General features: G+C 39.3%; 1 protein-coding gene across 6 annotated transcripts; it reads left to right on the top strand.

The window, feature by feature from the left end:
* Window positions 1–3,656: 3,656 nt before the first annotated feature.
* On the top strand, window positions 3,657–16,587 carry MTERF1 (mitochondrial transcription termination factor 1). 6 transcript variants are annotated; one of them, XM_049894134.1, is made up of 3 exons: window positions 3,657–3,698; window positions 4,415–4,462; window positions 8,877–16,587. In XM_049894134.1, the coding sequence occupies exons 2-3, from the start codon at window positions 4,458–4,460 to the stop codon at window positions 10,072–10,074; spliced, it is 1,203 nt and encodes a 400-aa protein (XP_049750091.1). In that variant the 5' UTR covers window positions 3,657–3,698; window positions 4,415–4,457; the 3' UTR covers window positions 10,075–16,587. The 6 variants fall into 6 exon arrangements, with proteins under 6 accessions (XP_049750091.1, XP_049750094.1, XP_049750093.1 ...); XM_049894133.1 differs by having other exon boundaries at window positions 3,671–3,702; XM_049894135.1 differs by lacking the exon at window positions 3,657–3,698 and adding an exon at window positions 3,749–3,765.
* The last annotated feature ends 11,100 nt before the right edge of the window (window positions 16,588–27,687 follow it).

Raw genomic sequence — 27,687 nt, 5'->3', positions numbered from 1 at the left:
TTTACTTAGTTTTTTCGGTCTTTGCTGCAGAGGGATAGCACAGTGCTTCTGTGTATAGCGCCATGTTGGCTCTGCCTCCCAGAAGATTTTTATTTCAGTTTCTAAATATTTGAAGCCCTCCTCTCTGGTAAGGTAACTTTCTCTGCCAATGATTAAGAATCACTTTATAGTAATTGATTGAAGGCACAGTACCATAGGATCAAACAACCAGAAAGATTCTTAAAATCGCACAGCTGACTAGAATCTCAAATGATTATTGTGCTTGTCTTGGCTAACTCTACCCTGCTGATGTTGTAAATCCAACTACTGTGGGCAACCAGGATCATATCATGTCTGGAATCAGCAAACTTGCCAGGCTAAGTATCTAGTTCCTTTGCCACAGACCCTTGTGGTAATGATTGTGGGAGTAGGAAAGCTGAGTCATGAACTCTTCCTTCTGGACCCTGGTTAGGTATATTTCAGAGAAAGAAAGTTGCCAGCTAGTAAGATCATTGGAAAAACTAAAGTTCTTGGAAAGGAAAGAAATTTAGTTAGCTCTTTTTGTTTGTTTTGTTTAAAGCAGGTTGTCAGTTTTAAAATGAGTGTTACCAACTTGTGACTCTTTGGGTAACTATTAGTTTGGAGTCCCCGGGTGGTACAAACTGTTCACGAGCTCTGCTCCTAACCAAAAGTTTGGAGGCTCAAGTCCACCCTAAAGTGCCTCAGAAGAAAGGTCTGATCACCTACTTTTGAAAAACCAGCCATTGAAAACTCTGTGGAGCACAGTTCTATTCTCATGGTGCCGACTCATGCAGAACCGGGTTTCTTTTTTTGGTATTTGACTTGACTTCGGGTCAGCCCTAAGAGCAGTTTGGGGAGGGAGTGCTCCAGAATCTATGCTTTCCTCCTGCAACAGATTTTTGGATTAAAATAGAGTGGGGGCAGGGGTTATGACAGACCTGGCAACTTTTTTCCCCCCGCTACCATCTAATACTGGAGGCCTGGTGCACAGTAGTTAAGAGCTCAGCCGCTAACTAAAAGGCTGGTGGTTCGAATCCACCAGATGCTGCTTGGATACCCTACGGGGCAGTTCTACTCTGTCCTAAAGGGTAGCTATAAATTGGAATTGACTTGATGGCAATGAGTTTGGTTTGGTGGCCATCTAATATCACCCTTGTTTCAGAAAAGAGAGTTGTAAAAGAAACATAACACAGGACAATAAAAATTTGACTTAAAATTGAATTAATCTAGCCTTCTTAAAAAAACTAGAAAGATGAAAACTAAGAACAGTTTCTGGGAAAAACTGCCCTCCCACCATGTTGCTATCACGTCATTCCATCCCTTTTCCTCTTTGTTCCTCCAGGCCTCTGGTCTTCTCCCCTACATCTACTCCACTGTTTCCAACCACATTTTCCTTTTTCTTAATTATATCCAGTTAGTAGGGACTTGGATCAGCTATGATCTTTGGGAGGGGAGATGCTGGGAATTACGTAGAAGAGTAGACACTCATGCTTTCTATGAAGACCCACCACTGAAAATAAGGTCCAGGAGGGCAGGGGCTTTGTCTTGTTTTCTACTGTGTGTTTCAGCCCGAAAACAGAGCCTGGAATGTGCAGGTGCTCAATAAATAAAACGAATAAAACACAGGTCCTGCTGTAACACACTGTAACCAGTGGCAACGAGGTAGTAGTCATTGCTCTTACTGAAGACAATGACATTTTAAAAATCATTATAGATAAACATCCTTGCAGAAATTTGAAAAGAAAAGAACCTCATTGATAATATATCACCCTAACCCAACCCTTCCGGCATTGTCTGTCACTTTCTTCTACTATGGTGGCTTATGTGTTGCTGGAAACTATGCCACTGGTTATTTCAAACACCAGCAGAGTCGCACATGGTGGACAGGTTTCAGCAGAGCTTCCAGACTAAGACAGACTAGGAAGAAAGGCCTGGTGATCTACTTCTGAAGATTAGCCAATGAAAACCCTGTGGATCACAATAGAATATTGTCCCAGGAGATGGTGCAGGACTGGGCAAGGTTTTATTCTGCTGTATATGGGGTTGCCATTAGTCGGAGTCTACTTGACAACTAACAGCAAGAATCCAACCCTTATTATAGTTTTTGTTCTCTTTTCAGTATTTTAAAATATGCATTTAAAACATTTGTAATCAGAAAACTTTGTATGGGAAATATGGAAATTATTTTCAAAAGAACCTAGATACCTCCTTTACCTACAAGGTATCATTGCAAAGAAATGTAGATGATGTTGCCTAAATGAGACTGAAGGGATCTTTGATAACCTATTTCCTTACAACAAAGCATGTGGTGTAAATTGTAGAAAACCTTCTGGTCAAGGAGGTATGACATGCATTCTCTTATTGACTCCTACTCCGAGGGCTTCAATGTCCTCATCTGTAAAATGAGAGGAGTGAGGCTCCATAATCTCAAAGGTCTTTTTGAAACTTGAAATTTAATGATTCCTAAAAATGATTTTATTGTTTCACATGCTGATTGTAGACTTCTACTATCAACTCCAATACAGTAGCTCCTCCTATGCAGAAACAGGTTTTAGAAATTCACAGAGAGGCCATTTCTAATTTTTCAGGATTATTTTTTGCTTGGAGGAACTAGCAGTAAGTTGTGTCACTGATTAGAGACTATCCTTATGAACAAAACAGTCAACTCAAAACAAAGTGACAATAACAAAACACCGAGTGAAGATTAAACATTAATTGGTCGCTGGAATTTTATCATTAGGTTCACGCAGAGAAGGGCACTGCAGGAATTTTTTTTTTCCTTGTAGTAGAATTCAGGATCACCTCCCCACCCCCTTTCTGTTTTTCTAAAGACCAACGCACCACCTTCTCCTGAAGACAGCTTGGCAGCCGGATGGTTAATTCATCAATCTAGGTATTATTTCTGTTTTGGACGTCACGGCAGAATAGGTTGTCCTGACTGAAACTTAACTGCCACATCATGAGGCAGATGAGTCTGGAGAGGCTTAAGCCGATGCTCACAAAGCTGGCGAAAATGCACTCGCTGTGGAGAAGTTTCAGTCACTTCCAGTCTTTAAACCCAGTCTTTAAATGGCCTAAATTCGTCACGCTTTCAAAAGAACCAGATTTAATTCGTGCTGCAAGCACGTAAAGTGAAGTCCACTGGAATTATGATTCCCAGCCTGAAGGCTGGTACTGAATTTGGTCGAGCAGCCACACACCAGGATTTCAAAGGTAGACGAGGAAAGAGAGCGTATCTGCGACCGTTTACCAGCCTCGGAAAGTACGCGCTTTCACGCAACAAAAGCCGACGTGTTCATCTGCATCGGTAACCGCATTGATAACGGTAATCGCCCTATCAGGCGGCACAATTCATGTTTCTAATAGCGACCTCCCCGCCGCGTGTAGCCTGCAGGGAGTGGAGCTCCTGCAGCTCCCCAGCAGCTTGTCTTTGTCCACCTGCCTGGGCCGCGAGGCCCCGGGCCCGGTCCTCAAACCCACCTCTGGCGCCAGTTTCCAGGCAGTCACTGCGGTCTTCTGCCGCCCTCTGCCGAGTCCCTAGCGTAGCGCCGTGGAGGGTCAAGGAACGGCCGCCGGGGGGCGCAGGGCCGGAGACGTCACCTCTACGCACGGCCTGAGGACGGAAGTTGTCTTGGCTACTTCCGCCCCTCATTTCCGCTCCGGCTCTCTGCCCGGGAAGTCAGCGCCGAGTGCTGCGCGTAGGTACAGTTGAAAGGGTGGCGCGGGGTTCCGCTGTGGCTCTGCATTCTTTTTTTTAAGAGACAGGTCAGCTTAACTGATGTACCCATTGCCGTCGAGTGGATCCCGACTCAAAGCGACACTATAAGACAGAGTAGAACTGCCCCATAGAGTTTCCAAGGAGCGCCTGGTGGTTTCCAACTGCCGACTTTTTGGTTAGCAGCCGTAGCTCTTAAGCATTAGGCCACCAAGGTTTCCTGAGTTATGGACAGCGAGGTCCTATTCCCGCACAGCCTCTTACAGAGTTGCCTTTGGGGGAGGAAGAGGGATGGAAAAAGAGCCCATTTTATGCAATTACCATGGTCTTTAGTTAAGAAAGACCCACCCGAGTTCAAAGCCTGCATTTCAGCTTTCTTACTAGCTGCAACAAGCTAGTAAGGGTGCTCAGCGATGTTTTGCAATTTTGTAATCTAGGAATGATGCCTACCAACTAGGTTGTTGGGGTTTGAATAAGACAATGTATTCGAAGCACTTAGTTCCGGTTTTACAAATCAAATCCGTGTTTCAGCCTCAGGTGTACACTTGCCTTTTTCTTCTTAGCAAGTTTGAGAAGTACTTAGTTTTCAAGAGGTAATTAGTTTTCGCGAGAACGTTACGTGGTGTTATATGGGATCAATCCGTTTATTCTGTCTTAAAAAATTCTGACCATATTGCCCCGTTTTTTGGCCCTCTCTAGGAACAGCTAATTTCGAGATCCAAAGTCCCGTTCCTTAAGACAGATGAGGTGAGAAATACATTTCTGTAAAAATCTTCAAAATATTTAGCTTATGTTAGAAGTAGATCAGCTGGAAAGTAGTACCCTGAAGGCAGTGATTAGTTATGTCTATTGAAAGCCTCTATATATTGGGCTGATTGTGGAGCAAAAAACCCGTTGCCGTCAAGCAGAGGGGAATGTAAATCCTCTTTATTCATTCCTTAGACCTCACAAGTTTCAAGTACAGAAATTTTCATTGTGTTTGGCAGTTATCCCTTGGGATAATGTTTTTGGTGCATTAAAAATGCTTGAGAGAGGTTGAAATCAATTATAGAATATTATTTTGAAATTTGTAGGTGGTTGATAGTTCTTGCATTAGGCTATTTAAATATTTATCTTGCTAGATGTTATAGGAGTGTTTTGAATGATGGTCTGGTACTAAAAGTAAAATGTTATTGATATTCTTGAGGCCTGACTTATTTGGTGTAAAAACTAGGTAACAGTAATAGATATTTTCCATTACTTTTTTGCACCTCAGGTGAATTTGCTTTTACTTTTTGGTCTGCAAAATAACACGAGTTCATTAAATACAACATTACCGAAATAGGATATAGCTCCCATTAATCTCTCAGGGATAACCGTTGTTATTCCATTTTTTTTTTTTTGTTTCTCTCTGCATATACTGATTTCCCTCTTCCACGCCCCCCTTTTTTATATAAGAAGTATTTTCCTAGCCCTACTGTTACACAGTTTGTCACTTACAGTTCTTGGATATCTTTCTGTTGTACTAGATTTGTCTCCTTTTTTTATAAGGTTGTACAGTATTACATAGCTAAGTCAGAATCGACGGTAACTTTTTTTTATAGTATTATATTGTATAGATATATCACAATTTGTTAATCATTCTATTATTGGTGACCATTAGGGTTTCTTCTTTTTTGTTATAGGAAATAATGTTATAATGGCCATCCTTTTACCTAACAGCTCCATATTGTCCTTAAGTTTCCTGTGATACTCTCCACTAAGTGGAAATGCCGTGTTATAGGGTATGAACATTAAAATTGTGGTAGATGGTGCCAAGTTGCCTTCCAATAAGGTAGTGGCAATATTCCCTTCCAACAATTGTATATGAGAGTTTTGCCTGTTTCCTCACTTGCTCACCAACAGTCAATATTATTAGTTACTGTTGTTTTTAAGGCTTAGCTGAAACTACTCATACCATGGTCTTGATGAATTTATTGCATTTATAATATTGCAATCAAGACCAAATTTTAGTTGCCAGTTTTAAGTCCAGTTCAGCTCTTTTAAGAAAAATAAATATAATACCAAGTTTTAGATTCCTTACTAATAAATTATTGTGAAACAAATGATTCTTTCAAAAGTAAGTGTTTATTAAAGATTTGTGGGAAGATAGTATTTGATTGGGACCTTGTAGGATAGGTAGGATTTTAAGAGGCAAGCATCAGGAGGATGGACCCCTCTGAAAGAAAGAATTGTTTAAGCAAAGGCAGGGAGACAGGAATGGGCAAAGATGTTCAGAATCAGAGATTGGAGAGGTAGTGTGGTTGTGGAACAGAAGAGCTGGCTAGAAAGATAGTTGGAACTAAGCAGTGAAGGGCTTTGGAAGGTCAATCTGAAGATTTTGCTTTCAGGACCAGTTGCCATCAAATCAGTTTTGACTCATGGTGACCCCATGTGTGTCACAGTAGAACTGTACTCCATAGGGTTGTCAGTGGCTGATTTTTTGAAAGTAGATCACCAGGCCTTTCTTCCCAGGTGCCTCTGGGTGGACTTGAACTGCCTACCTTTCAGTTAGCAGCCAAGTGGGTAGTGGAAGGCCACAGAAGGTCTTTAATCAGGGAATGAGGGACATGATCACATCTTTGTTTTACAAGTATCACTGGTGGTAGTCTTGAGAGTGGTATCAGAGAAGCAAGGGCTTGAAGGAGAGGACAACAGGAAAGAGTAGAGGACTTGGATTTCAGAGATACTGAAGAAATGATCTACATGATTTGATGACTGGGATTGAGCAAAAGGAAGAACACAAAGCTCATTAGATTTTTAGCATGAGTGACTGTTATGTAGTGATAGTGATAGTAATCAAACGAAGGCTAGTGTTTGGGAGCTGGGAAAAGTTGCTCTGTTCTGCCTTGGACGTGCTAATTCATCTGAAAGCCATTCCAATGGAGAATGAGTTATACCCAAAGACGTAAAATCCATCTGTGACAAATTCAGGAGAAACCTAAATAGATTGTTACTCTTTTGTTAAGAATTTTGGTGTATATTTTCACGTTTTTAAAGTCTACCATTAGTAGAATTTCTTTTGAGCATTCTGTGGTGCTGTCAGCCCTGTTTACTATGGTGTTAATAATTACAAGAGAGTGCACTTTCTAGAATAGTAGTCTTCAAACTTTATTTGATTGCGCATACCATCAATAAAAAAAATTTGGTCATGTGCCTCCACTATATGTATATTTATTGGTTTTTTTTTTTTTTTTAGTTATGTACCTGTCTTACAGTACTATTATACCGTGTACATTATAAAAGATACTTAAAGAGTAGAAATTTTAAAAGGTTAAAGCAAGTATAAATTGGTGTTCTACTGTTTTCTTCCTACATCCCATTTGGTCATCTTGTAATAGGTAGGCAGTTCAAATCTACCGGCCACTCCTTAGAAACCCTGTGGGGCAGTTCTACTCTGTCCTATAGGGTTGCTAAGAGTTGGAATCTGACTCGACTACAATGGGTTTGATTTTGGTTTGGTTTGGCCTGATCTACAGCTGTCAGTGTTGTGCCCCATTATCCAGTAGAGGTCACCACTGAGCATCTGAAAGAAAGAACAAGCTATGTGAGGTGGAACCTTCATTCTTTAGTTAGAAGGAGGCTCTTATTTTTAGGTTTCTAAATTCATGTATTTTGGAGGAGTATGTAGTTGTACAGAGTAGTATGTGGTTTTATTGAGATGCGAAGAAGAGTGAGCTTAGTAGGGTGTTGAGCAGTCTAAAATGCGCTTTCCTTTTTGTTTGATATTTGCTTTGTGAGTGTCCTGCATTTTGGCTTAAATGTTATTTGATTCTACAGTTTTAGAATCTTTTCCCAAATTCTTTGAGGATCTGTAAACTCTGTGAGCTACAGGAATGCTTCTAGCCCCTAGGCATAATCCAAATTCTTGTTATAATTGGAGTAATTAAAAGGATAGCCACAAAGAGGGCTTTCCCTGAAACTGATCTTGAAAGCAGTGTCCTAAGCCGGACATGTTAGTGGTGGGTTGAAACCATCTATCTGTTTTCTATTTTAAGGCATAATTAGAAGAGGGGAAAATGGAAATGCCCCCTTCGATCAATAAGAGCCTGTTGTTAAGTAATTAGAAACCAAGAGCTCAGTTTGTCACAACTGTATATTCTGAAAATGTGAAAATACAGTTTTAAGAAGATATGGAGATGCTCATTTTATGTTTATCATACTTAAATTTATACGTTTTTTGCTGCATTTTTAAATCATCAGGAAAATGAGTTACTGAGATTTTAGGCACTTGCTAGAAGTTAGATATGTTGTGAAACAGATGCAGACAGCCCTGTCTTGTGTAATGTGGTAACGTGGTGATGGGGTAGGGGAAAATGATTTTTATGTTTTCATACCATTTCTTAGCAGAGTTCCACATGTGGTAGACTGTGTGGATTAAATACCACAACATGATCATCTCGAAGATGAAAGTTGTTGGGTTAGAACCGAGGGGACACACAGGGTAAACTGAGTGAGATGGAGGTTGGAATCAGGAGTTGTCAAGCCAGAGGTTTATTTGAGCTAAGAATTAAGGCTCTAATGAAAGCAGAGGTTTAAAAGGGACCACAAAGCTAGAAAAAGGTATAAAATAGAAATTAGGTAGTCAGAGGTGTTGGTTTTCAGGACTAGGTTTAGAGTTTGAAAATTAGTAGGACAGAGCAAGGAAGAGACAAGAGCAAGCAGAAGCAAGGAAGCCTGGTATCTGTAGGCAGGGGCAAGGACAAAGATGTGGAGACGTGGAGCACAAGACAATCAGAGGTACCAGTTACTAGGAATAAGCCAAAGGTTTGGAAACTAGGAACATAGAGCAGAGAGAGAAAAGGCGAGACAACTGGTTTTGGGTGGCCAAGGCAGGCAAAGTCCATTACTCCCTAAGGATAAAAAGAGCAAGATAAGGGTAAGAATAATTTGGGGCAGTGATCATGTTGTCTTGCCTTTCTTTATACCAAGAGTGGGAGAAGGCCGGAGCCATAGGTGAACATCAGAAGCAATGAGCTAGGGAGTGAGAATGTGGTGCCTGAATGGTTACCGCAGCACCAGGAGAACTGAAGCCATAGGCGTGTTCTTACAGAAATGACCATAATGCTTATGGGATCATAATTAGTCATTTAGTTGTTTAATGCACGTGTTTATATAATATCTTGTATGTTGTTTTACACAGCATTCCAAAAGGTTTGGGCTACCTGACCATTATGGCACCAAGAAACCTCTTGTATATGAGAAGTAACTTCATCCTCACTTCAAGATGCTGGATGATCCGATTTTCAACAGAAATCCTTTTCAAATCAGTTTCATTTAGGCTTTTTGGCGTGAAGTGTAATAATGCAGATGGCAAGTCTTTGGAGAAGGATGAGCTCTTGAACAACTTACTTACTATGGGAGTAGATATTGACATGGCAAAGAAACGACAGCCTGGAGTTTTTAATAGGATGGTTACTAATGAGCAGGACCTGAAGATGTTCCTTTTGTCCAAGGGAGCTAGCAAAGAAGTGATTGCTAGCATCATATCAAGATATCCACGAGCCATAACACGGACACCGGAAAGCCTTTCAGAACGATGGGATCTGTGGAGGAAGATTATGGCATCAGACCTTGAAATTGTAAATATTGTGGAACGTTCTCCAGAATCCTTTTTTCGGTCCAGTAACAACCGAAACTTAGAGAATAATATAAAGTTCCTCTACTCAATTGGATTGACCCATAAATGCCTTTGTCGATTGTTGACTAATGCTCCACGTACCTTCTCCAATAGTCTTGATCTGAATAAACAGATGGTTGAATTTTTACGAGCGGTCTGTTTGTCCTTGGGCCACAAAGATCCTGCAGATGTTGTCAGAAAGATAATTTTTAAAAATCCTTTTATCTTGATTCAGAGCACCAAACGAGTGAAAACTAACATTGAGTTTTTACAGTCAGCTTTCAACTTGAACAGTGAGAAGCTGCTGGCTCTGATATGTGGCCCAGGAGCTGAAATTCTAGGCCTTTCCAGTGACTGTGCCAAAAGAAACTACGCAAATATCAAAGAGAAGCTGTTTTCTCTTGGGTGTACCGAAGAAGATGTGCAGAAGTTTGTCTTAAGCTATCCAGATATGATCTTGTTGGCAGAGAAAAAGTTTAATGACAAAATAGACTACCTCATACAGGAAAAAATTAACATTTCACAAATAATTAAAAATCCTCGGGTTCTGGATTCAAGCCTGAATACTTTAAAAACTAGAATCAATGAATTGATAAATGCTGGCTATGACTTGAGTACATCCAGTATCACTCCTCTGTCTTGGAGTCTAAAAAGATATAAAGCTAAATTGAAAAAGTTAAATGGATGGAACACTGGGAATTTGAAAAATCTTTTAGTGTAGTCATATCATTTCATGTTGAATTTGGGCCTTTCATCAAGGATAGATACATGGTCAGTGGCTAATAATCTAAGAATATGGCTTTCATGTGAAAAACCTGACTATAGGCTCCTTCTCTGTTAGACTGTAATGCCCCACACCTCACACCCAGAAGTATGACCTAGTGGAGATATAGGGGAAAATCTGTTGGTGGCAGAGCCCTGGCCACAAACTTTGATAGTAGACATTGTTACACAGCCTGGAAAAGCCTGGCACAAGCAAGGTAGGACAGCAGGATTGCATTATTAGATTTTGAGAAGAGATCATAGCAGAAATCCAGTTGCCCAACATTGGAGAGGGAGAGGATGAGCTGTGACTCTTCATTGACCTCTAGGGATCATCTCTGGAGGGACTGGCTCCTGGGTCTGAACAGCCCGGGTGTCCTTAACTGGCCAAGACTCCCTGGGCTTAGGCTGTTCATTCATCCTTAGTTTATTCCCCATTAACTTGGGAACTGGTGCAGGACTGAGCTATGGAATCAGTTTTGAGAACCTGAGGAAGGTGTTCATGGTAAATGTCATAACCAGGCTATCTCTGTCTTAACTATTTTCCTGTTTTTGATACTCTCCAAAATGATGCTTTTGCCTCTTCACTTTCTTCCGCTCTTTCCAAGATGACTGTTCTTTACCCCTTTGCTTTCACACTTCCCCTCACCCACCCAATCACAGAGGTTAGTGGAATAAAAAGAAACTAAAATGCATATAGACTTTTTTGTGATGATTTAAACCGTGTTCTTGGTAGGCAAGGACTTTTAGCCTTTTGACTAATTTCTGAGTGGAATTAGGTATAGTGACAGATCTACTGATAGAATCCCAATTTATGTCTCTGTTTCACTATTAATACCACAGGTATTTGGAAGTTGTACTTAATTGCAGTTTTGAGTGAACATTTATCTTAGGCTGGGTTCTCTAGAGAGGCAAAACCAGTGAAGCATACATATGTAGGTAGATATATGTGTATATATATATGTATATATTACTGTATCATTATCTCAAAGAAATGGCTCACATGGTTGTAGAGGCTCGCAAGTCTCAAGTCTGTGTCAGGTTGGAGGTTTCTGACTCGTGCAGCTGCAGGGGCTGATGAACGGCAGGTCAGATGGTAGGCTGCTGGCTCATGGCCTGAGGATGCCTACACATCCCAAGATCAGCATGTGATACAGCAGGCTGCTGGCTCAAGGCTCAAGAAATGGAGGTCAGATGATGCTGAGCTGGATGCAGGATCCAGAGTGAGCAAAAGCTGGCAAACTTTGCTAGAATGTCCATATATATTGGGTCAGGCCACAACCCTGAGGAAACTCCCCTTAGAACTGGTAGGCTGATCACATCAGAGTGGTGATTACATTATATCGCAAAGTGGAGGATAGTTCTGTCATTACACAACTGCCACATTAAATCATTATGTAACTGCCAAACCACTGAGAATCATGGCTGAGCCAAGTAGACACACAACCTTAACCATCACAACACTGATGAACTTATGTACATGAATTGTTTTGTGTTCGTTATGAAAAATTTCAATATGGTGGTATCAGAGTTCTTCCACCTCCATTGGTTATTTCAGTGCCGCCTTAACCAGCTGTCAGGGTATCTTCAGTTTATGCCCACCATGATTTTCTTTTTTTTTTTACTTTGCAGTGGAAATGAATTTTATTCTCTAATAAAACACAATCATTGTAAATGCCTTTGAACAATACAAGGACACAAACTTCCAGCTAACCTGTTTATTCTTAGTATATAAAAAGGTTTATTTAAATCAGGGATTAATGATTTTTTAAAAATTCCTTTTGCAAAATTATCTTTTAATCCATTAATGAATGGCTTCAGTAGATTTCTTTGCATCACCCTTTGCTTTACTAAGACCTATGCTCGGAATTGACTCGACGGCACTGGGTGGGTATGCTGGCTTTCAGGAGCCCTGGTAGTGCAGTGGTTAAGCACTCAGTTGCTAACCAAAAGGTCAGCGGTTTGAACCCACCAGCTGCTCTGTGGGAGAAAGATGTGGCAGTCTGCCTCTGTAAAGATTTACAGCCTTGGAGACCCTATGAGGCAGTCCTCTTCTGCCCTACAGGGTCGCTATGAGTCAGAATTGACTGAAGGGTAATGGGTTTGGTTCATGTTGGTGTTAATACACTGCCATATTCAATTTACTAAAACTTAGGATTTTTCATTAGTATTCATAAGGTAGTTTGGTTTACAACTTCTCCCCTCATCTTTTTATAGTTCTTTATTTTGGTAGCACTGCCACTTTGTCAGGTTTTTGAATCAGGGTTGTGCTAGCCTCATGAGATTAATGTGGAAGCTTTTTTCCCCCCTGTGCTTTGGAAGGAAACCCTGGTGGCATAGTGGTTAAGTGCTACGGCTGCTAACCAAAGGGTCTGCAGTTTGAATCCACCAGGCGCTCCTTGGAAACTCTATGGGCAGTTCTACCCTGTCCTATAGGGTCGCTATGAGTCGGAATCGACTGGACGGCACTGGGTTTGGTTTTTTTGGTTTTATGCTTTGGAACCACTTGAAAACTTGAAATTATCCACTCCTTTAGAGTTTGGAGGAAACCTCATGGCATAATGGGTAAGTGCTACAGCTGCTAACCAACAGGTCAGCAGTTCAAATCTACCAGGTGCTCCTTGGAAACCCTATGGGGCAGTTCTACTCTGTCTTGTAGGGTTGCTATGAGTTGGAATCAACTTGGTGGCAATGGGTTTGGTTTTTGGTTTTTTAGAATTTGGCAGAACTTGCCTGTGAAAATAATCTAGGCCTGGTGTCTTGTTCAGGATAGAGCTTTGATAACAATGGGAAGTTGTAGAGGCTTGTATAAATAAAGGCTTTTGACCTAGATTTTCTTTGTGGATATCAATATAAAGCTCTCTTTTGACTTAGTTAATGCATTTTGCTTTGAATTTTATGTTAACATTACTATGCCTCATGTCCATACAAAAACTTGTACACCAGTGTTCATAACAACTTGTAATAACCGAAAACTGGAAATAACTGGTGATATATTCATATCCTGATACATCCATGCAGTGGAATATTACTCAGCAGTACAAAACAATGAACTGTATATACATGTAACAACATGGATGAATCCCAAAATAATTATGCTGAATGAAATAGCCCAGATGAAAAAAAGACTACAGTCTCTATGATTGCATTTATATAAAATCCTAGAAAATGTGTAAACCAATCTATAGGGCAGGAAGCAGACCAGTATCTGGGGGTGGAGATGGGGTGAGATGGGGAAAACCAGGAAGGAAGAATTACAAAGGAGCACAAGGAAACTTTTTCAGGTGATGTATATATTCATTTTCTTGATTGTGGTGTTGGTTTTGTGAGTGTATAGATATGTCAAAACTTAAACTATAAATTTTAATTATGTACATTTTTGTGTACTGCTGTTGTTAGCTGCTGTTGAGTTGGCCCTGACTCATGGTGATCCCATGCACATCAGAATGAATGCTGCATGGTCCTTCTCCATCCCCGTGATCAGCAGTCAATCAGACTGTTTTGATCCATAGGATTTTCATTCACTGATTTTTGAAAGTAGATTGCCAGTCCTTTCTTCTACTCTGTCTTAGTCTGGAAGTTCCTCTAAAGCCTGTTCAACATCATAGCAACATGGAAGCCTCTGCTGACAGGTGGTGGCTGTGCGTGAGGTGCCTCGGGTGGGAATTTAACCTGGGTCTCTGCATGGAAGGTGAGAATTCTACTACTGAACCACCATGTTCTTCAATTATACCTCAATAAAGTTGAACAGTCCATCCTTGCATCACTGATTTGGCATGCTGTTTTTATCTAAATTTCCATGTATGTATATGTTTCCTAACTCTCTTCAGTTCCATCAAACAAATGTATTTGACTTCATATTTCTATATCAATATTAAGAATTGAACAGTATCTTTTTTCAATAGTATTGGGAGACATGGGAAACCATCTGGAGGAAAAAAAAGATTAATTCATACTCACAACAGCAGAGTAGACTCAAAATGGAGCAGTCTCGAGCCCTGTACTGCTCAGCCTTTGCCTTAGCCTTGTACCTAACCACTTATGCTCAAGTTGGGCTATGGCATGAGTTAGACACTGGGTTGAATACCAGTGGCTTTTTATTCTAGAGGGTTTCCTTGGACTTGACTGTGATCTTTGGACTGGAATTTAGCAGGAGAGTAGCTACTCCCTGCTTTGGTCTTGCTATTTCTCTGGTGCAGGTTAATTTGGACTTTGACTTTTCTCCCACAAGAGCACAAGGGCTCTGGTGAAATCCCATGCCCGGTGGAGAGCCAATGTGTTACTTTGATTAGTAATAGTAAACTGACTGGATTTACTTTCTTAGCAGCCACACATAGCTGCCTTTTCTAATGAATGTTGGATGCAGGGATTCAGGTGAGGCATTTCTTCCTTTGTGCTTTCCTGGCGTACTGATGGTCATGTTACCCTCAATATTAAATAAAGTCTTTATAGCAAAATCAGTTCACTTAGGTCAGTGTTAGCCCACTCTGCATTTTTGAATGTCTCTCTCAGACCTGGTCAGCTTTTCAGAATGCGTATTTCTCCTGACTGAAGCTACATGATAGTTTCTGGGTGGTGCAAGAGATTAAGTGCTCGGCTACTAACCAAAAGGTTGGTAATTCAAACACACCCAGAGGTGCTTCTGAAGAAAGGCCTGGTGATCTGCTTCCAAAAGTTCACAGACTTGAAAACCTATGGAGTGCAGTTCCACTCTGGAATATATGGGGTCACCATGAGCTGGAATTGACAGTACCTGGTGGTGGTGGAAGCTGCAGGACTGCGTTTCACGTCAGCACGATTGCAGCCTATCATTTAGCTAAACTTGATAAACTATTTACGGAGTGAAAGATTCAGTTTAGTGTATGATTAATAAAAAAGGTAACTGATAAAAGGATTAGAATTGGGTCCGTTCATCCTGTATTTACTTGTATGGCACTGTTTTGGGTAGAACCTCATGAACTGCAGGGGGACACCAGACCATCTGTTCTACTAATAAAACCTCCCCGTTTGCTTGAATGTGAGCATAGTATTGTCATGCTGATGATTGGCGATCAACAGAAGATAACACAAACAAGCCTATTTTTTTGAGGTCCTTTGTAGGCCTGAGATTTTTACATTGTGTAAGTAAGGTGGCCCCTGAAATTTTTGTGGCCGGTTTTACATATGCCCTTTATATCTGAAATTCAGCTTTGGAACCACTTGGCACAGTGGTTCCAAAACCTAGTTGATTCATGTCATTACAATCATCTACTGAGTATTTTTTCTAGAAATTCACTAGTTATTTCCCTACCACAGGGCATTTTTTTTTAACCGTGCCCCTCCGTAGGCTCCAGCTTCCTGCCACGTGGCCAGGGCTCATCTCTCTGTAGATTGATGTTTCTTTTCTGTCTTGCACCTCTGTCCCAGGCTCCAGAGGGTAATGCCAAAGTTTCAGTTACTTGATTGTTAGTTGATCTTGAAGATCAATTTTATGGATCTTTGTCTAAATAAAGCCCATCTAAGCTGTGCCTAGAGGATCACCTCTTTCATAGCCAAAATGTTCATTAAGTTATTTTCTTAAATAAGGAACAGTTTTTCCTTGAGATGTATTCTGGTCCTCCAAGGCATCTGGCTCAAACTGAATCTAAATTGAAACATTGATAATACTGAATTTTTCCTTTCCAGTGGGAAAATTTCTGTCTTTTTTGAGGAACTCCTGCTGTATTTGATGTTGTTTGAATAAGTAATACATGCTCGTGGAATACAGTTCTGAAGGCACAAAAGGATTTAGAGTGCAAAATGAATCCCCCTCATCCCCACCTAGTTAAGCCTACATTGTAACATAAAATATATACTGTTGTTTTAACTTTCTTTTTTTGTTTGTTTTTAAATAGCTTAGGGATCATTCTATATCAGCATATAAAGAGCTGCTTCATCCTTTTTAGTGTCTGCATAGTAGTCCATCACATGGATATATCAAATATTTTTAACTGGTTCTAATTGATAGAAATTTAATCATTTAATGTATTGTTATTACAAATACTCCTGCAAGAACAGCTTTCAATATTATTTTTCATATGTACAAAATAACTATAGGACCAATTTGTAGAATGGAATTGTTGGATCGAAAGATATGTGCATGTTGAATTTCGACAGATATTGTCAAAATGCCTTTCAATTACACTTCTGTCAACAATGTGTGAGGATGACCGTTTCTTTTTCACCAACAGCAGGTTTTCAATGATTAAGTTTTTTGATCTTTGCCAACCTGGTATCTCCTAACTTTAGTTTGTACTTAACTTTATTATGAGTGAGGTTGAACATCTTTTTGTATATTTAAAACCTCATGTATTTCTTTTTTTCTAATTTTTTTATCCCTGTTGCCCATTTCCCCCCCAGTTAAGAAGCTTATCTTACTGATTTGTGGAAGTACTTTATATATGAAGGGAATTAGCCCTTCAACTTTGATAATGCTGCAATTTTCCCCTCTAAATTTTGTTTTTTTTGATAGTATATTTTTTGCCATACAGTATATTATAATTTGTATGTAAGTGGATTTATGTATCATTTCTCTCATGGTTTCAGAGTTTAGAAAGACTTTCCCGTTCTGATATTATAAAATATTACCCACATTTTCTTCTCATAGTTTTATGATTAAAATATTAAATTTCGATCCATCTTAATACCATTAATTGAATAAGCCTGTCTTCTTTGATGGATATCTGTTTCATGTCTATATCTGTGGTACCATTTATTTCCATTTATTCAGGTCTGTTTAATTTGTGTGTGTGTGTGTGTGACCTGCAAGAGCATTTAAAATTTTTTCTTCATATAGCTTGGGTACATTTCTAACTAAATTTGATCCTAAGCATTTTATCTTATTACTGCTATTGTAAATGAGATTTTTATTCACTTACATTTTGTAACTGATTATATACAGGGAAGCTAGCTATTGTCAATTTTTTTAAACCATTCTTTCCTCTGGTTTAATTGCTTCAGCTGATAGTTCCATAACAATGTTAAATAATCATGCTAGTAATAGGCATTCTTTTCCTTAGCTTTAATAGGAATATGTCTGGTGTTTCTCATTTAAGCATGATATGCAATTTTATAATGTATTGACAAAATTCTATTTTAATAAGAAGGCTTTTATTAAAATGAAAATTAAATGCCAAATTTGATCAAATGCCATTTTTTGCATCGATGGTGATTATGATTTTTCTTTTTGGTTAGGGTGAGTTATTGCTAATAATGAGTATTCTACCATCCCTGATATGAACTTAGCTGGCCAGGTATATTATTCTTTTAGTGTGCTTCTAAATTGTGTTTGGTAATAATTAAGTTATGATTTGTAAGTAGATATTTAAAATGAGACTGATCTGTGTGGTTTTGTTTGGTGCAATGTATGTTGGGTTTTATTCTTAGTGTTTTTTTGCTAGTTGCATTCGAACAAAACAAAATACAAATTCTCACTTACTCTACACTTCCTGGAGCCATGAAGGTTGGATGAACCCCTTGCCCCAAGATAATCTTTAAACCTTAAACCTAAAATACTCCCTGCAGTCTTCTTAAAACAAAACAGTAGTTTAGCTTAACTAGTAAACAATATCAGCCTTACGTGAACGTTAGACCTTCTCACCGTATGTATCATTTATGTACCTTACCATCTCTTCTTGGCTGTCCTTCCTATTGTCTTTCTTTGTTTCATTCTGGGCATTTGTTCTGATTTATCCCACATTTACTAATTCTCTCTTCAGCTACGTCTAATCTGCTGTTAAACTCTTTAGTTATTGTATTTTTCAGTTCTAGAATTTCCTTATGCTTATTTTTAATTTTTTTTGTGCTTTAGGTGGACGTTTACAACTCAAGTTAATTTCTCATACGAAAATTTATACACATATTGCTATGTGATACTAGTTGCAATTCTTATAATGTGACAGCACATTTCCACTTTTCACCCGGGGTTTCTTGTGTCCATTCAATCAGTTCCTGTCCCTTCTTGCCTTCTCATCTTGCCTTTGAACAGGAGCCACCCATTTGGTCTCATTTATCTGCTTGAACTAAGAAGCACACTCTTCATGAGTGTTATTTTATAGTGTGGTCTATCTTTGAAGAGTGGGGTTTGGGAATGGTTTTAGTTCTGGGTTAACAGAGTGTCTGGGGGCCATGGCTTTGGGGCTTCCTCTAGTCTCAGTCATACCATTAAGTCTGGACCTTTTATGAGAATTTGAGTTCTGTTCCACATTTTCTCCCTCTTCATCAGGGACTCTGTGTTGTGTTCCCTGTCAGGGTGGTCATTGATGGTATCTGGGCACCATCTAGTTCTTCTGGTCTCAGGCTGATGAATTCTCGGGTTTATGTGGCTCTTTTGCCTCTTGGGCTAATATTTTCCTTGTGCCTTTGATGTTCTTCATTCTCCTTTGCTCCAGGTGGGTTGGGGCGAATTGATGCATCTTAGATGGCTGCTCACAAGCTTTTAAGACCCCAGACACCAGCGGGTGGCAGAACATTTTCTTAATAAACTTATGCTAATTGACCTAGACGTCCCTCAAAACCATGGTTCCCATACCCCAGCCCCAGCTACTGTGTCCCTCAGAGTAGCATTTGGTCATGTCCTGGAAACTTCTTAGCTTTTGGTTTAGTCCAGTTGTGCTGACTTCCCCTGTATTGTGTATTGTGCTTCCCTTGACCTAAGATAATTCTTGTCTACTATCTAGTTAGTGGCCATTTTGACAATCATATAGTCTACTACGCTGGGAATGACAACTTGTAGAGGAATGGTGTTGCATTCATTGTCAAAAAGAACGTTTCAAGATCTAACCTGAAGTACAATGCTGTCAGTGATAGGATAATATCCATATATCTACTTTACCACAAAGAAGACCAGTTAATATGACTACTATTCAAATTTATGCACCAACCACTAGGGCCAAAGATGAAGAAATGGAAGATTTTTATCAGCTGCTGCAGTCTGAAATTGATCGAACATGCAACCAAGATGCATTGATAACTACTGACGATTGGAATGTGAAAGTTGTAAACAAAGAAGAAGGACCAGTAGTTGGAAAATATGGCCTTGGTGATAGATACAATGCTGGAGATCGAATGATAGAATTTTGTAAGACCAACGACTTCTTCATTGCAAATACCTTCTTTCACCAACATAAATGGCGAATATACACATGGACCTCACCAGATGGAACACACAGAAATCAAATTGACTACATCTGTGGAAAGAGTGGTTGGAAAAGCTCAGTATCATCCGTCAGAACAAGGCCAGGGGCCGACCGTGGAACAGACCATCAATTGCTCATATTCAAGTTCAAGCTGAAACTGAAGAAAATCAGAGCAAGTCCACAAGAACCAAAATATGACCTTGAGTATATTCCACCTGAATTTAGAGACCATCTGAAGAATAGATTTGACACATTGAACGCTAGTGACCAAAGACCAGATGAGTTGTGGAAGGAATGACATCAAGGACATCATCCCTGAAGAAAGCAAGAGGTCATTGAAAAGATAGGAAAGAAAGAGAAGACCAAGATAGATGTCAGAGGAGACTCCGAAGCTTACTTTTGAACACTGAGCAGCTAAAGTAAAAGGAAAAATTGATGAAGTAAAAGAACTGAACAGAAGATTTCAAAGGGCATCTTGAGAAGACAAAATAAAGTATTATAATGACATGTGCAAAGAGCTGGAGATGGAAAACCAAAAGGGAAGAACACGCTCGACAGTTCTCAAGCTGAAAGAACTGAGGAAAAAATTCAAGCCTGGAGTAGCAGTAGTGAAGGATTCTATGGGGAAAATATTAAGCTACACAGGAAGCATCAAAAGAAGATGGAAGGAATACACAGAGTCACTATACCAAAAAGAATTAGTCAATGTTCAGCCATTTCAAGAGGTGGCATATGATCAGGAACCAATGGTACTGAAGGAAGAAGTCCAAGCTGCATTGAAGGCATTGGTGAAAAACAAGGCTCCAGGAATTGATGGAATATCAATTGAGATGTTTCAACAAACGGATGCAGTGTTGGAGGTGCTCACTTGTCTATGCCAAGAAATATGGAAGACAGCTTCCTGGCCAATTGACTGGAAGAGATCCATATTTATGCCTATTCCCAAGAAAGGTGATCAAACCGAATGTGGGAAATTATAGAACAATATCATCAATATCCAACGCAAGCAAAATTTTGCTGAAGATCATTCAAAAACGGCTGCAATGGTCTATCGACACGGAACTGTCAGAAATTCAGGCCGGTTTCAGAAGAGGATGTGGAACCGGGGATATCATTGCTGATGTCAGATGGATCCTGGCTGAAAGCAGAGAATAGCAGAAGGATGTTTACCTGTGTTTTATTGACTATGTAAAGGCATTTGACTTTGTGAATCATAACAAATTATGGATAACATTGCGAAGAATGGAAATTCCAGAACCCTTAATTGTGCCCATGAGGAACCTTTACATAGATCAAGAGGCAGTTGTTCACACAGAACAAGGAGATACTGATTGGTTTAAAGACAGGAAAGGTGTGGGTCAGGGTTGTATTCTTTCACTATATCTGTCCAATCTGTATGATGAGCAAATAATACGAGAAGCTGGACTGTATGAAAAAGAACGGGCCATCAGGATTGGAGGAAGACTCATTAACAACCTGTGTTATGCAGATGACACAACCTTGCTTGCTGAAAGTGAAAAGGACTTGAAGCACTTACTAATGAAGATCAAAGATCACAGCCTTCAGTATGGATTGCACCTCAACATAAAGAAAACAAAAATCCCCCCAACTGGACCAATGAGCGACATCATGATAAACGGAGAAAAGATTGAAGTTGTAAAGGATTTCATTTTACTTGGATCCACAATCAACAGCCATGGAAGCAGCAGTCAAGTAATCAAAAGACGCATTGCATTGGTAAATCTGCTGCAAAGGACCTCTTCAAAGTGTTGAGGAGCAAAGATGTCACCTTGAAGACTAAGGTGCACCTGACCCGAGCCATGGTATTCTCAATTGCATCATATGCATGTGAAAGCGGGACAATGAATAAGGAAGACCGAAGAAGAGTTGATGCCTTCGAATTGTGGTGTTGGCGAAGAATATTGAATATACCATGGACTGCCAAAAGAACAAACAAATCTGTCTTGGAAGAAATACAACCAGAATGCTCCTTAGAAGCAAGGATGGTGAGACTGCATCTTACGTAATTTGGACATGTTGTCAGGAGGGCTCAGTCCCTGGAGAAGGACATCATGCTTGGCAGAGTACAAGGTCAGCGGAAAAGAGGAAGACCCTCAACGAGGTGGATTGACACAGTGGCTGCAACAGTGAGCACAAGCATAACAAGGATTTTAAGGATAGCTCAGGATTGGGCAGTGTTTCGTTCTGTTGTGCATAGGGTCGCTATGAGTCAGAGCCGACTTGACTGCACCTAACAACAACAACAATCTAGTTAGTGAATTCCCCTCTCCCTCCCTCCCTACCCTCGTAACCATCAAAGAATGTTTTCTTCTTTGTTTAAACCTTTTCTTGACTTCTTATATTAGTGGTCTTGTACAATATTTGTCATTTTGTGACTAATTTCACTCAGCATAATGCCTTCCGGATTCATCCATGTTGTGAGATGTTTTGCGGATTCATCATTGTTCTTTATCATTGAGTAGTATTCCATTGAATGTACCGTAATTTGTTTATCCACTCATCTGTTGATGGGCACCTAACTTGTTTCCATCTTTTTGCTATTATGAACAGTGCTGCAGTGAACATGGGTGTGCAAGTATCTATTCATGTGATGGCTCTTATTTCTGTAGGATATATTCCAAGGAGTGGGATTGCTGTATCGTGTGGAACGTCTGTTTCTAGCTTTTTAAGGAAGCACCAAATCGATTTCCAAAGCAATTTTACATTCCCACCAGCAGTGCATAAGTGTTCCAGTCTCTACACAACCTGTACAACATTTATTATTTTGTGTTTTTTGGATTAGTGTCAGTCTTGTTGGGGTGAGATTGTATCTCATCTTAGTTTTGATTTGCATTTCTCTAATGGCTAATGATCGTATTTCCTCATGTATCTGTTAGCCAGCTAAATGTCTTTTTTAGTGAAATGCCTGTTCATATACTTTGCCCATTTTTTAATTGGGTTGTTTGTCTTTTTGTTGTTGAGACATTGCAGTATCTTGTAGATTTTAGAGATTAGACCCTTATAGGATATGTTGTAGCCAAAATTTTTTTCCCAGTCTGTAGATTATCTTTTTACTCTTTTGGTTAAGTTTTTTGATGAGCATAAGTGTTTGATTTTTAGAAGCTCCCAGTTATTTAATTTCTCTTATGGTGTTTGTGCATTGTTAGTTGTGGTCTATATTCTGTTTATGCCATGTGTTAGCGCTCCTAGCATTGTCCCTATTTTTTCTTCCATGATCTTTATCATTTTAGATTTTATATTTAGGTCTTTGATCCATTTTGAGTTAGTTTTTGTTCATGGTGTGAGGTATGAGTGCGGTTTCATTTTTTTGCAGATGGATATCCAGTTATGCCAGCACCGTTTGTTAAAGGGACAGTCTTTTCCCCACTTAACGAAGTTTGGGTCTTTGTCAAATATTAGCTGCTCATAGGTGGGTGAATTTATGTCTGGATTCTCAATTCTGTTCCATTGGTCTATGTATCTGTTGTTGTACCAGTACACCAGGCTGTTTAGACTACCATAGTGGTGTAATGGATTCTAAAATCAGGTAGTGTGAAACCTCCCACTTTGTTTTTCTTCTTCACTAATGCTTTACTGGGAAACCCTGGTGGCGTAGTGATTAAGTGCTATAGCTGCCAGCCAAAGGGTCGGCACTTCGAATCTGCCAGGTGCTCCTTGGAAACTCTATGGGGCAGTTCTACTTTGTCCTATAGGGTCACTAGGAGTCGGAATTGACTTGATGGCACTGGGTTTGGTTTTTTTTAATGCTTTGCTTATTTGGGGCCTCTTGACGGCACTGGGTTTTGGGTTCCCTTTTATATGAAGTTGGTGATTTGTTTCTCCATCTCATTAAAAAATGTCATTGGAATTTGGATTGGGATTGCATTATATCTGTAGATTGCTTTGGGTAGAATCGACATGTTCACAATGTTGAGTCTTCCTATCCATAAGCATAGTATGTTTTCCCACTTACGTAGGCCTCTTTTAGTTTTTTGTAGTAGCATCTTGTTGTTTTCTTTGTATAGGTCTTTTATGTCTCTGGTTAGGTTTATTCCTAAGTATTTTGTCTTCTTGGGGGCTATTGTAAAGGTATTGAGTTGGTGATTTCCTCTTCGAAGTTCTTTTTGTTGGTATAGCGAAATACAGCTGATTTTTGTATGTTTGTCTTGTATCCTGATACTTTGCTGAAATCTTCTATTAGTTCCAGTAGTTTTCTTGTGGATTCTTTGGGGTTTTCTATGTATAAGACCATGTCATCTGCAAATAGAGATATTTTTACTTCTCCCTTACAATTTTGGATGTGCTTTATTTCTTTTTCTTGCCTTATTGCTCTGGCTAGGACCTCCAGCACAATGATGAAAAAGAGTGGTGATAAAGGGCACCCTTGTCTGTTTGCTGTTCTCGAGGGGAATGCTTTCAGACTCTACATTTAGGATGATGTTGGCTTTGTATAAATGCCCTTCATTATGTTGAGGAATTTCCCTTCTGTTCATGTTTTGCTGAGAGTTTTTATCAGGAATGGGTTTTGGACTTTGTCATTTGCCTTTTCTGCATCAATTGATAAGATCATGTGGTTCTTATCTTTTGTTTTATTTATGTAATGGATTACATTGTTTTTCTAGTGTTGAACCATCCCTGCATACCTGGTATGATGAAGTTTTTTTTTTTTTTTTTTTTTAATACGTTGTTAAATTCTGTTGGCTAGAATTTTGTTGAGGGTTTTTGTGTCTATGGTCATGAGGGTTATTGGTCTGTAATTTTCTTTTTTTGTGGTGTCTTTACCTGGCTTTGGTATCAGGGTTATCCTGGCTTCATGGAATGAGTTCAGGAATATTCCATCCTTTTGTACACTTGCTGATTTTTATAGTTTCTGGTTCTCCACCAAAATTCATGGCCTTGTTTTTTATTTCCTTGAACATATAGGGAATAATTATGCTTCAAACATTTAATTATAGAACATTTAAAACATAGAAAAGTTGAAAGAAATTTTTCAGTGAATACCTGTCTACTGTCTGTATTCTATCATTAACACTTTACTATACTTGGTTTATCACATATCTATCAATTTATCTCTCCCTGCAAACAGTTATTTTAATATCCATGTCTGGAGCTCTTTTTGTGTTTCTATTTTCTGTTTTCATTCATAGTCTTGTTTCCTCGTGTGCCTGTGTCTTAGTCATCTAGTGCTGCTATAACAGAAATACCACAAGTGGATGGCTTTAACAAAGAGAAGTTTATTCCCTCACAGTTCAGTAGGCTAGAAGCCCAAATTCTGGGCACCAGCTCCAGGGGAAGGCTTTCTCTCTCTGTTGGCTCTGGGGGGAGGACCTTGTCATCAATCTTCCCTTGGTCTGAGAGCATCTCAGCGCAGGAGCCTAAGGTCCAAAGGATGCGCTCTGCTCCCAGTACTGCTTTCTTGGTAGTATGAGGTTCCCAGCTCTCTGCCTGCTTCCCTTCCCTTTTATCTCTTGAGAGAGAAAAGGTGGCGCAGGCCACACCCCAGGAAAGCCCATTTTACATTGGATCGGGGATGTGACCTAGTAAGGGTGTTACAATCCCACCCTAATTCTCTTTAACATAAAATTACAATCACAAAATGGAGGACAACCACAGACTACTTGGAATCATGGCCTATCCAAGTTAATACACACATTTTTGGGGGGGACATAATTCAATCCATGACAAAAAAAAAGCATGGTTATTTTTTGTTGTGTGCTAGACATTGTTTTGCCAGATTTTTGAAATAATTTGAGATGTAGAATGATGTTATTTTCTTCCACAGAAGACTTACCTTTGTTTCTGTCAGGTACCATGTCTGTCTTCAATCCAATTTCAGGAATTGAGACAATTCAGAACTGTGAAGAACTGCCTACTTCTGGTTTACCTTCTAGGATATAGCCTTTCTTAGTCTGAACCCAAAATGAGGAGTTCAACCCTTCTTTCCTTTCAGGTGCTGTAGTTTTATCCCTGTCCCTAGCTTAGACTGTTAAGAGCCCTGCTCAGCCTCTCAGTTACCCCCTTCAGAATTAGCAAATGCTCCTAGCGGATAAGCGGATAAGCCCCCCCAAAACAAACAAAGCTCAAGTTTTTGGGGTGCCCTCCGAATCCTAGACCACCATTTTAGAAAGTGGAACTCCTTTATTTAAATATCTAAGTTTATCCCATATACATTTAGTAATATGACATATATTTTTGGCCTTTATTCCATCATTTTAAGTGTTTATTTAAAATTTTCTGTGTTTATTGATTTTAAAAATTTTTCTCTGTATGGTTAGTGTTTGTTTTGTGTTTTATCTTTTTCAGATAACTTGGAAGGGTTGCATTCTCTTTTTAGTTTTTCTTTGAGTATATATCTTAGTAACTACAAGTTCATGTAATAATTTTTCTTTTTTATGTGACTTAAGTCACATTTCTTCATCTGTAAATAGGAATAATACTGTATTCTCTGGGTTGTTGTGAGAATCAATGAAAATAAACTACACTAAGCATTTAGCATAGTACCTGGATGTGGTAAGCCTGTCATAAATGTTGGCTGGTGGGGGCAGAGCCAGATTTTTCTGAGCAGAGCATATCTTTTTAATATGATCTATCTCACTCTTGAATGTCATAGAACAAATTAATACTGTTTTTTTTTTGTTGTTGTTCCAAAAAACCTACTATTATCACCCAGGTGTACTTTTGTCTTTCCTAACTTACCCTAAATTAAAAAAAAAAGTGGAGGATAAATATTGGAGAGCTCTTTTGTTCCCTGACTTCCATTGTCAGCAGCTGTGACCATCTTTAGGAACCTTCAAAAAGGCACACAATAACAAAGGAGAGAAGTTAGGACTGTTCTGTCATGCAGTAGACCAGCAGAAGAGAGAAACCTTGGTGGGAGCAACAGGTGGTAGCAATCTAAAGGGAATCAAGACAATCTCTGGGGCTTATGGAAGAAAAGAGTAATGGTGCATAGGCTAGACCTTCACCCCTCAGCCCCAGTCTCTGTCTTCACCCCTGATATGTGCATCTTCTACTCTACTGGAGCCTTGACTCCAGATTATAGTGGCCAACACTGGTGGCTTGTATTTAGGGCAAGGAGGTCCTACTTCCAGTAGCGAGGGAGGCCTGCAGGAGGAATTGAGGAGGGTATTACTGAGAAGCTGTGTCACAGGCATAAAAAGTTGGAACTCTTAATGAATTTTCTCATAGAAATATCATTTTGCATAGTTCGCTAGTATTATTTAGCTCAGGTGCATCTTGGTCCTATTCAACTATTAGCACAACCAGATGGTGGGTTAAATAGTCTTTTACGGCCTTTCCTAAGAGCCTAACCACTGGGTATAACATGTGTCTATGGTAAAATACTTTTAAAATCTCACAACAGACTGACAAAAGAACCTTTGAAGACAATCTGTTTGTAAGTTGGGCCTGCCTGGCAGGGTTAAAGAGGCCCACCCTGCTCCTTAGCGTTAACGTCTGTCCCTGTACAAAGATGGCAACATCTTTTATAGTGACAGACAAGCCACACACTCTGAGTTTAAATAAAGATAAAGATTGGCTCCTTGTAGGAGAGCCTGCCTGATTTAAGACAGGCCATGTTTAATGAAATTTGGCATTAAGTGGGCCTGTTTTAAATGAGGCAGTTTGTATAAAGTTCTCCATATTATCAGTCCATCTGTGTTTATTTTTGTGTGAAAGCAAAAGTTTCAGTCTTATGTCAGATCAAAAATGGCTTTGTTCCAGTTTGATAAGGGGTGTGAATATCACCAAGTCAAAAGTAAATTGAAATGGGGTTTTTATTTTTCACCGGTTGCCATTTTCAATGGAGGATAAATTAAATATATAGAGTCAAAAGAAAGGTAAAGAGGAGGTAGTTGACACTTTAGCCATGTTTTATGTAACACTTGTTTTTCTTTTACATGAACACATTATACCATCCATCAGGATAAATTAATACGTCGTGGGCCTTTAAAAACTGTAAAAAAAAATAATTTTAATGGTTCCAATAACAGCTCCAGATGAATGCTGGAAAACAGATATTCCGAACTGTCAAACAGCGTATGTATTACTTGGCTCTGTTATAACAGCAAGTAAATGCTGCTTTTGTAGGAAGTTTCCCCGACTGCCAATGGAAGAACTGTAACACATTTATTGCGAACAAAATTGGAATGGGAACGAGGCATGTTATAACAGAATGGCGGCTGATTCCTTCTTGCCAGTTGGGCTGAATTAAAATAATAAATCATTAGGACAACAAAGGGTTCTTGGTTAAAAGAAGGAATAATTTAATTAAACAGATTATCAAAACTGGCAGGTTCATGCATGTATTACTTACAGAGATTTTATTAAAAATATGGGTTTTACTTTATCATGTGAAGGAATAGATTTAGACACCATATAAATGTGTATGTTAAAATGGAGACAAAAAATCAGACAAG

Source organism: Elephas maximus, chromosome 8 (assembly GCF_024166365.1).
Source record: "Elephas maximus indicus isolate mEleMax1 chromosome 8, mEleMax1 primary haplotype, whole genome shotgun sequence".
Classification (NCBI taxonomy): domain Eukaryota; kingdom Metazoa; phylum Chordata; class Mammalia; order Proboscidea; family Elephantidae; genus Elephas; species Elephas maximus.
This window is presented reverse-complemented; position numbering and strand designations above follow the sequence as displayed.